At 47.2% G+C, this 11,006-nt stretch overlaps 1 protein-coding gene across 4 annotated transcripts in view; it reads left to right on the top strand.

Annotated features, from left to right (window-relative positions):
* Nucleotides 1-4,820, top strand: part of Fam114a2 (family with sequence similarity 114 member A2) — a 36,541-nt gene extending 31,721 nt beyond the window's left edge. For all 4 annotated transcript variants that reach the window (XM_021176572.2, XM_021176573.2, XM_029483396.1 and 1 more), the window contains 2 exons: nucleotides 201-254; nucleotides 3,621-4,820. In XM_021176572.2, the coding sequence (XP_021032231.1) occupies nucleotides 201-254; nucleotides 3,621-3,743 (177 nt within the window). In that variant the 3' untranslated portion in view covers nucleotides 3,744-4,820. The remainder of the gene's footprint in view (nucleotides 1-200; nucleotides 255-3,620) is intronic.
* Nucleotides 4,821-11,006: the final 6,186 nt, after the last annotated feature.

Genomic DNA, 11,006 nt, shown 5'->3' with positions numbered 1-11,006 from the left:
TTGGGAGCATAGAAAGGTATAAAAGTGAGCTTACAGCAAGGTTTCCTTCCAGAGATGACACTTGGCTCGCCCTTGGTCGAGATGTTCTGTGCCTTTTACCCATGTGTGTATCAGGGTGAGAACCTGTTCTGCCTGTGGTGGTTTTTTTTTTTTTTTTTTTTTTTAAGGTGTTCTGTGACAAACTCTCTCCTTTATTCCAGGTCAGAGAGAAGGCAGATGTTCTTAATCCAGTCATCACTGCAGTGTTTCTAGAGGTTAGTAGTAATGGTTTTACATCTCTGACTCCTAAGGCGCCATTATGCATTAATTTATTTTTATATCCTTAGGTTTTGCATTTTAAAAACCAGATTGCAGTTTAGCTCTGCTGATACAGACATCACTAAATGCTGTTTATTTGATGTACACTCCCTACTCAGTAGTCAGAGGGTGTAACAAAGCTGAAGGGTAAAGTGACATGGAAGGAGCCATAGGCTGTCATTACTCAGTTCCTACCCCTTGAAGCTTAATGCACAATTCTCAGTAATGAAACACCTTCCGGAGACCAACTGTTGAACATGAAAGACTGAAACTCAGGTAGACAAACACTGCTTCCTGAAAGGCTGGGCCTCATGCAGAGAGAGGTGTTAGAAAAAGGCATGTGGCCATTTCCAAGGAAAAAGTTCTCTCTTTTGACAGAGTGGCACCAGAGCTTGCATATCCTTGTCAGTCTGTGAGTAACACCATAGGGGCTAAGTCTTTGGAAGGGGTGTGGGGAGAGTTGGCTTAGCGGTTAAGAGTACCGGCTGCTCTTCCAGAGGCCCCAGGCTTAATTTCCAGCCCCCATGTGGTGGCTCTCAGCTGTCTGCATACATGCAGGCAAAGCACCAATGTATATAGAGAAAAAGTTTCTGGAGGAGGAGTGAGAGTATGCTGTAGTTGGTCAGATTGCCACCCATGAGGGGTGGTTTCTGGAGTCCATGCTGTCAGAGTTCCGACAACTTAGCCCTGTGATGGCCTGGTGAGAAGAGTTTCTGTAAAGCTAGGAGGGAAATAAGTGGGTAATTGGCTACGTTTTAATTATGAAGTAAGGGTCAGTTTGATGGCTCAGTAGATAGAGGTGCTTGTTATCAAGTCTGACAGCATGGGTCTGATTCACAGGAGCCAATGGTAGAAGGAGAGAATGGATTAAAGGTTGTTCTCTGACCTCCACATGTGCATTATAGCATGTGTATACCCACATGTGTACACCCACATGTGTGCACCCACATGTGTGCACACATAAAATAAATAAATAAATAAATAAATAATAAGTTTTTGAAGAACCAATTAGACTGTTTAGTTTAAAATTAAGTTACTGTTAAAGAAATGCTCTTAACTCTCCAGCTACACAGCCTTGAGTAGCTCCGGCCTCTTGTGATAAGTTCAACATGAGCCTATGGTTTAGTATCTGGCAGAGTTGAAAGCACTTGGCAGCCAGGAGGGTTCCCTAGGCCTCCTTCATAGTCTTGGGTTGGAGATGCCTTTTCTAGCAATCTTACCTGTTTCAAGTGCAAGGAGCTGTAACTTGATGGTCTCCGAGGTCTCCCTTGGCTGGAAACTGTGTTCTCAAGTGTCCCACTGAAGTTCAGATAGGAGTGCCAGCCATTGACAAGTATGCACAAGGCAGGCTTTCTTGATGTGAGCTCCCTGTTCCCATTTGGAATGGGCATTCTTACATACTGTCCTTGGAAATATACTTCTTCATTTTAGGCTATTGTTCTGGGAGGGGAGAGCCTGTCAGATATAAGCCAGATCTGCATACTTGGGTGTAGATTTTCTAAGGCTTCTCGTCCACATGTCTGTCATACGGAGCAGACTGTGTCTGTACTGTTGATACCTGTGTGCAGTGCTTCCATCATTGAGTCAGTGGAAGGAGCTGTGATGGTTCAGAGCCTCCTGAGAGCATCTGTCAGTCTTGGCTCTAGTGCAGGAACAGAGTGTACCTATTCAGTAGTGGAACAGAGTCCTTGGCTGTCAAGTTTGAGCAGCAGTCAGAGCTGCTGTGATGGGTGGGTTGAGGAGCTGGTATTCTTTTTTTTTTTTAATTTTATTAGATATTTTCTTTATTTATATTTCAAATACTATCCCTATACCCTCCCCCCGCCCTGCTCCCCTACCCACCCACTCCCACTTCTTGGCCCTGGCGTTCCCTTGTACTGGGGCGTATAAAGTTTTCAAGACCAAGGGGCTTCTCTTCCCAATGATGGCCAACTAGGCCATCTTCTGCTACATATGCAGCTAGAGGCACAAGCTCTGGGGGTACTGGTTAGTTCATATTGTTGTTCCACCTATAGGGTTGCAGACCCCTTCAGCTCCTTGGGTCCTTTCTCTAGCTCCTCCATTGGGGCCCCTGTGTTCCATCCTATAGATGACTGTGAGCATCCACTTTTGTATTTGCCAGGCACTGGCATAGCCTCAAAGGAGACAGCTATATCAGGGTCCCTTCAGCAAAATCTTGCTGGCATAATGTAATAGTGTCTGGGTTTGTTGACTGATTATGGGATGGATCCCTGGGTGGGGTTGTATTTGGATTGTCCATCCTTTCGTCTTAGCTCCAAACTTTGTTTCTATAACTCCTTTCATGGGTATTTGTTCCCTATTCTAAGGAGGAATGAAGTATCAACACGTTGGTCTTCCTTCTTCTTGATTTTCTTGTGTTTTGCAAATTGTATCTTGGGTATTCTAAGTTTCTGGGCTAATATCCACTTACCAGTGAGTGCATATCTAGTGACTTCTTTTGTTATTGGGTTACCTCACTAAGGATGATATCCTCCAGGTCCATCCATTTGCCCAAGAATTTCATAAATTCATTGTTTTTAATAGCTGAGTTACTACTGGAGTCCAGCTTCTTGAGCTCTTTGTATATATATTAGATATTAGTCTCCTATCATATTTAGGATTGGTAAAAATCCTTTCCCAATCTGTTGGTGGCCTTTTTGTCTTATTGACAGTGTCTTTTGCCTTACAGAAGCTTTGCAATTTTATGAGGTCCCATTTGTCGATTGTCGATCTTACAGCACAAGCCATTGCGGTTCTATTTAGGAATTTTTCCTCTGTGCCCATATCTTCGAGGTTTTTCCCCACTTTCTCCTCTATAAGTTTCAGTGTCTCTGGTTTTATGTGGAGTTCTTTGATCCACTTAGACTTGACCTTAGTACAAGGAGATAAGAATGGATCAATTTGCATTCTTCTACATGATAACCGCCAGTTGTGCCAGCACCATTTGTTGAAAATGCTGTCTTTTTTTTCCACTGGATGGTTTTAGCTCCCTTGTCCAAGATCAAGTGACCATAGGTGTGTGGGTTCATTTCTGGGTCTTCAATTCTATTCCATTGATCTACCTGTCTGTCGCTGTACCAGTGCCATGCAGTTTTTATCACAATTGGAGGAGCTGGTGTTCTTTTGGTGCTGCTGCATTTTCTGAGTCCTAGGTCTGTCTTGTCCCATGTCAAACTTGAGTGCAGTCGTCAGGCCTGTCCTTTGTTTACTTCAGAAGCCGTGGCTCCCGTTGGATTGCAGACCCGGGTCTGTTGTTTCATTAAGTGTTTTCTCCTTCCTGTGATTGTAACGTTTTCTTTTTGGTGACTTGTCAATCCCACCAGGCCTCAAACAGCGCTTCCTATATTCAAGATGCCTTCCAACTCCTCCTGCCTGTGCTGCAGATCTCTCTCATCGAGAGCAAGACAGAGTCATCCACGTGTGAGCCACAGCCCAGAGACCTCTGACAGAACCCTGAGGAGCAGAGAAGAGTCCTCCTGAGATGGTGATAGCCAAGAAATCTGACGTTGCTCAGGGAGCCCTGCAGCCAGAGCGAGGCATAGTACTTACTGCGTGTGTGAAAGGCCAGCAGGGCGCAGGCTCACAGGGATGCTTGCTTCTCTGCGTAGCTGATGCGCTCCGCTGCTCACACAGCTCTTCCAGCCTTATAAGTAATAAATTATTTGAAAAAAAGAAAGAAAGAAAGAAAGAAAGAAAGAAAGAAAGAAAGAAAGAAAGAAAGAAAGAAAGAAGAAAAACGAAATGTATTTCAGGAAAGTCAGCAGGACATTCTGGCAAAAACGCTGGACTTTGTTAGCAAGCTCAGAAAACACTATAGACTGTTATGGATGTCATTCGCAGCCAGTGGTAAAATTGTTAAGCAGGAGAGAACAAAACCTCAGTTTGGTGTCCTGGGGTTTATGACATTCGTCGTAGCCTGGGCTTTCTCCTTTCCAGAATAAAGCCTGTGGCTTCTAGAGAACTGAGACTACATTAGCCCTAAGTGAGGTGGTCGGACAGGGCTGTCTAGCTGTTTCACATGGAGTAGAAACTCGTAGCCATGTGTATGAACCACAGGAAAATGCCCTTTGGCTTCAAATGCCTCTCTTCCCAGTAGACCATGCAGCCGCGTGTCTGCAGGTGCTCTGAGTCTCTTCGGGCTGCATTGTGCATGCCCTGCCTGAGGCTGCACTCATGCAGGCACATCTTTCAGCTGCCAACTCCAGAGCGGGAGGGAGGAGGCTTTTGGTGATGGGGTTTTGTGGAGTCCTGTGAAGATGTTCACTTATAACAGGATTGAGCCTCCCGCGTCCCCCTCATTGTTCCTCTGTTGTCGTGTGTTTGTTATTGTGCTTGGAGAGGAGCTCAACTGCCGTCCGTACTCTCGAGCCCTCCATGCAGTTTTCAGCAGTTCAAAGCTATTTTGGTATCCAGGCTTTTTGAAAATGTTCATTAGCTTTGTGATTTTTAGTGGCTCCGGCAACTTTCGAGAGCCCTGTTCTTTATCTTTGAAAACCATTAAAATAAAATATAATTATACCTACTTTATTTATTTATTTATTTATTTATTTATTTATTTTTTAAAGGTTGTTTTTTTTTTTTAATTTATTTATTTATTACATGTAAGTACACTGTAGCTGTCTTCAGACACTCCAGAAGAGGGCGTCAGATCTCGTTACGGATGGTTGTGAGCCACCATGTGGTTGCTGGGATTAGAACTCTGGACCTTCGGAAGAGCAGTCGGGTGCTCTTACCCACTGAGCCATCTCTCCAGCCCCTATACCTACTTTATAAGTGTGGTATTTAATATCTAGAAGTAAATACCTAGAATATCTAAATATCTAGAATTAAAATATTTTACTTCAATATTGTCCATTTTTCATAAAAGGCTTAAAAATGAAGCATTTGAGAAGCAAGGGTATTCTGAGAATAAGGCCCTGACTGGTCTGTGAGGGAACTTTGAAAATGCGCACACTGCTATGACTCCAGCTGCAGCCCACTCCTCAGACACCAGTCTTCTTGTTTTCTGCTCAGAAGCCTTGCTGGTTATTTGTTGTCGGGAGGAATCCCAGGTCCCTAAGCACTTTGTGTCAGTCATTTTCCCGGGGAGTGAAAGAGACACCTAGATGCACTCTCGGCACTTGTCGCTGAGCTAGAGGTGAAGAGAAGTGACAGGTGTTTCACTTACGGATCAGGGCTGTACTTGCCAGAGAGCACGCTTCTGAGAGGCCTGACCTTGTGGAAGACCTTGAGCAGAATGGGGGGAGCTGCAGGCGGCCCACACTTGTCTGTTCTCTCCACACTGCCGCTGCTGTGCACGCCATGCTTCTCCAGTGCAGGTCAACTGACTCCACCTCATGCTGGTGTGCGTGCGTGTATTGATAGTCTTAAAGTATTTCATTATTGAGAATAGCATCCACGTGAACAATGCATTTGAATTCTATACACTCCAAGCCTCATTTCCACCTCTCCTAAGGCATCTCCACAACGTCCCCTCCCAACCCCACATTCCTTTTAAGCTTGGTTTTCTGATAGCCTACTTGAGTCCCATTAGGGCTGCCTACTTGTGCATGTATGCAGGGCAATCCACTGGAACATGGGCAGCCTACCAGGGCCCACACCCTAAAGAAAACGGACTCATCCTTTCCACAGCAGCCATCAGTAGCTCCTCAACTCAACCAGCAGTTGGTCCTCATGAGCCCTCCCCAGCCAGGTTGGGGTGCTGACTGGGTTGTGTGGCATCCACGGCTGCTGTCAGCTCATGGGTGCAACGTTCCTATCATGTCTAGAAAACACTTTCACAGTAAACCTCCACGACCTGCTCTTCAGTCTGTCTGCTCTGGGAAGCTGTCCTCTGAGCCTTGTGGGGGTAGGGTGTGGTACAGGCATCACATGTGTAGCTAAGCATCCCCCTGCCACTTACTTTCTGCATAGTGACCCAAATATGCTTAATTAAAAAAAAAAAATCTGGGGCTGGTTTGGAGCTTGCTATGTAAACCAGACTGGCGTCAAACTCGTAGAGATCCACCACCCTCTGCCTAGATTAAAGACATTCACCACCATGCCTAGCTTGCATAACTTTCGAAAGCATACTTATGAGCTAGAATGGGCAGCCTCATCTGAGTAACTTAGAGTGAACATGGAAATTTCAATTGAGATTTTAAACCCGAAGGGCTTTAAGTTTTTTCATGCAACTGAAACCTGCTTACCTCTCAGGTGGTGCTGAATAATTCAGCTGTGCGTTAAAGGAGAAGTTTCGAAAGTGGAACAGTATGCGAATACTGCCTTCAGTAAATCCGGATGTACCTCTCTGTGTAGCGTAACTGTATTAGTAAGAGTTCTCTAGAGCAATAGAACTTATACAATGACTCTCTCTCTGTAGGGGTGGTTATTAGGATCGCTTACAGGCTGTGGTCTACCTAATCCGGCAATGGCAGGCGATGAACAGAAAGTCTAAGAATCCAGTAGTTTGCTCAGCTGCAAGGCTGGATGTCTCAGTTGTTTTTCAGCGTAAGGAATGGACTTGCCAGCAAGTCAAGGGCAAGCAGGCAAAGAGCAAAAACATCCCTCGTCTCACGCTCTTATCTAGGCTTCCTGGAGAAGGTGTGGCCTGGATGAAAGGTGTGTCTTCTCACCTTAGCATCTGGATTAAAGATCTAACATTAAAGACACTTCTGCCCACCTCAGAGATCTGGATTTAGAAGTCGATCTGCCTACTTCAAATCAAGCAAGAATCCCTCACAGGTGCGCCCCCCCCTCAGCCCCAAGTTTAGATTTTAGTTGATTCCAGATGTTGTCAAGTTGTCAACCCATCACAGCGACTCTCCAGCTCACTTTGGTGTTCTGCTGCAGGGTCAGAAGTGAGTGTGGCTGTCAGTACAGAATGGATCTGCTGACATCTGGAGTGTGTGCTTAAACTCTATGACTTCCCAGCCAAGGACATTGAGGCCTCCTAAGAGATACAGACTCAGCTAGGCCCTGTGCTCAGATCTTCTGCTCTGTGCTGGTCTGACTTTAGAGCCTACCTCACTTCGGCATGTGTAGAGAGATGCTGGGCTAAGTGCTGGGGAAACAATATGGAGTGTGTGTGTTCTGTTCGGGTTAGTTCATGCTGGTGGTTCTGGCTGAGCCATGGAGCAGCTGTGAAAGCCTCAGAGAAAGGGAGGGAAGAAGGGAGGGAGGGAGGGAGCAGCTAACATGGCTGGGCTGGGCTGGATGGCCTTGTCTCCGGCCTGCCTGTCCAGTCGGGTTAGCATGGCAGATGTTTACAGATGCGCTCATCACTCCTTGTTGCTGCCTTGGCTGGTTTTGACTCAAGGAGCTGATACCAACTGTCCCTGGATGTGGGAACTAAGTGGGGTAGGGGAAGAGGAGTGTCTTAGTTAGGGTTTTACTGCTGTGAACAGACACCATGACCAAGGCAAGTCTTATAAAAACAACATTTAATTGGGGCTGGCTTACAGGTTCAGAGATTCAGTCCATTATCATCAGGGTGGGAGCATGGCAGTATCCAGGCAGGCATGGCGAAGGCAGAGCTGAGAGTTCTACATCTTCATCCAAAGGATGCTAGAGGAAGACTGACTTCCCAGGCAACTAGGGTGAGAGTCTTAAGGCCACACCCACAGTGACACACCTATTCCAACCAGATCATACCTATTCCAACAAGGCCACACCTCCAGATGGTGCCATTCCCTGGTCCAAGAATATACAAACCATCCCAAGGGGGAAGGGATGATAGCCCACATCCAGCCAGAGTTCATCCTAAGCTCTGGGCAGGCTGACGCGGGAGGGCTGTCAGACACTTTCCACTTGGCCCCCGGTGGGCATCCAAGCTACTGACCCCACATGGTGGGGGATGGACAAGGGGCAGCCCCCAACCAGGGGCCCCGGGGCGACACCCTGTAGCCCCGGGGTTATGGGAGAGAGAGCATAGGGAGAGAGGTTCCCACGCAGGTAAGAAAGTCCTTAGTCCGGGTCTTGACTAGAGCACAGGAAGGCCTTCCATTGGGAGATTAGAAATGGCTCACTAGAGGAAAGCCTATCCCATTGTCCAAGTGCAGTGGGCCTTGATGAACAGACAGTCTGTGGTTTTAGAGCTTTATTGTAGAAAGGCAGGGGAAAAGAGAGAAGGTAAAAAGAGAGAGAGAGAGAGACCGGCCATGGCCAAGAGGAGAGAAAGGTGAAAGAGAGAGAGAAGAAGAAAGGCTAGAGAGTAAGAAAGAGAGAGCAAGAGAGTGAGAGGAGAGAAGAAAGAGAGGAGAGTAAGGGGAGTAAGAGATCGAGGTGGGGCCAAGCAGCCCCTCTTATGGTGGGCTGTTTTCTTACTGCTGCTAGGTAACAAGGGGAGGAGTTTAGCGTGAAGGTCAGAAGCTTGGGACTTTGTCTATGTGACTACTGACCATGCTTCTCCTGTGGGGGCTGTGGGGGTGGTAACTTTGACAGGAGCCAGAGTTCCAGGAGACATGAGGGAACTCCTACCGTCCCATGTAGGTGAGTTATCACCACTGGGTTCCGGGGTTCCACACCCCAGCTCGACTGGAGACCAGACTGTCTGTGTATATAGCCCAATGCCCCATACCTGGAACTGCAGAATTGTCAGTCACCAACAGCTAAAAGGAAGCTCACACAGGGACCACTTTGAATAGGAAGTACTGTGGAATGTACTTTAAATTCTCATAACCACTTGGGGGCCAGGGTAACTATACCCCCAGCTTGGGGCCTGCAAGACTGCTGCAGACAGGCGCATAAAATAATCTCTGCTCTCTCACTTCCCAGCTCTGTGGCAGTGGACAAGTAATCAACTCTTCAATTTTATCTGTAAAATCAGTCTCGTCACACTGTGATCAGTCGTTGGTGGGTTGATCTGTGTAAGTCATCTACGGAGACCCTGCCGCGTGACAGTGTCCCAGATACTGTCCTGAGTACATACCATGCAATGCTTACACCATTTAATCCCCAAAACCACTCTGCTGTTAACATGCCTATTTTATAGAAGAGGAAACTGAGGCATGGGAGAGTTATGTCATCAGTCTGAGGTCACAGAGGTGTCAGTGATGGGGCTCAAACGCAGAGCACCAGAGTTCCCGCTTTCCGTGACGTGACACAGTCACCATGAGCCGTCAGCAGGGAAACCAGTTTCATTCTTGACTGTTAGGATAATGACTGTGAAAGAGACCAAGAGGCCTGGCTTTTAGATGTCCCAGGTTGGTGTGCAAAGCCTCTGCAGTGAGTCTGTCCTGTGATTTTTTAGCCTCATATGTGTCCTGTGATAGTCCCTGAAGGGACTGGCACAGAGATGCCCATCCAGTGATAAAACCTGTGAGGAAGCACCTGCTTAGGGTTTCCCAGAGCCACTAGACTTGGCATAGAAAGGACAACATGGACACAGAACATGTTTGACACAGCAGGAACAAAGGCCTCGGTTATGTAGGGACATCTGGGTTGATTAGAGTAATTAGTGATGAGAAAGGAGGACATGCTTTGCCTAGCAGCTATGCTTATTACATCCCCAAGACCAGAAAGACCTAGACTCGGATACAGCCATACTACGTGATTCTCAGCAATTAAAGTAATGAACCCACCATAGATCTTTGTAACAGCTGAGGTCAATCCCAAGGGAATTAATTATGCGGATTAGGGGAGGAAAAAGCCCCATGGGCTACATTCTGCATAATTTTATTTATGTAGCATTAAAAATGACAATATAATCAGGACCCGGCTTCTTGTCTGATGTCTGGACATCAGCTGAGTCTAAAGATAGACCAGTCTTCAGTACCATGAGGGTTCTAGAGGCTGTGGGGTGCCTGTCTCATTCTGGCTGGAGGGCAGAGCAGGAGCAAAGACCCCACAGCATTCCTGTGAGAGGACTCAGCTGCAAGCCGCCACCAGGGAGGCACTCAGACACACTGAGTCCCAGCCGAGGCCACATGGGGTCAGAGTGGGGTTGGTTTGGCCAGATCCTAAGGAAGAATGAACTGAACAGGAAGCATGGGAACCTCCAGTTGGGAGGAGAGCCCTCTGTCAGAGCAGGGTCAGACTTGAGTGGGATTGGTGGACTCCACAGTGCTTGCCCTAGTGGCCCAGAATCCCTTGGAGAAAAAAAAAGTATCAACTTCATCAGGTTGGTCTGTGGTCAGGTGTGTGGGGAAATGTCTTCATTGTTACTAATCCACTGTGGGTGGTAGCATTCCCTGGGCAAATGGGAGCCTGTGAGAGAGCCGGTAAACGTCCTCCTCCAGTTCCTGACTGAGATCCTGGGCTGACTTCCCTTTGTGATTGACTGTGACCTGGAAGTATAAGCTGAAATAAACAGTTTCCTTCCATCAGTTGCCTTTGGACAGAGACTTTTTTTTTTCTTCTTCACAGTAGTAGATATCAACCTAGAACGGTGTTCCTTCCACTGTCAAGCAAGCAGTGACGGCAAGCAGTGTGGGTCCTTGAGACAGGATGCTGTGCCTCCAGGAGACCCTGCTCGAGAAACATCTGTACCTGGAAAGCAGAGGGTCTGGCTGGTCAGAGAGGGAGGGGCTGCTGGAGATGAGATTGCTCACACCAGGAAGAGGCTGGCTCCAGGGTCTGTAGAAGATCGGAGACAAGAGAGGTGGGGGGAATGGAGCTACCTGGGAGCTGATGGATGGGAAGGTGCGGGACTCCCATGACCTCTGGGCTTTCTTACACCCTGGCCATCCGGTCTCTGCCTCATCATCTTGCTAAAGTCTGACTGCTTATCC

This window comes from Mus caroli, chromosome 11 (assembly GCF_900094665.2).
Source record: "Mus caroli chromosome 11, CAROLI_EIJ_v1.1, whole genome shotgun sequence".
Taxonomy (NCBI): Eukaryota; Metazoa; Chordata; class Mammalia; order Rodentia; family Muridae; genus Mus; species Mus caroli.
This window is presented reverse-complemented; position numbering and strand designations above follow the sequence as displayed.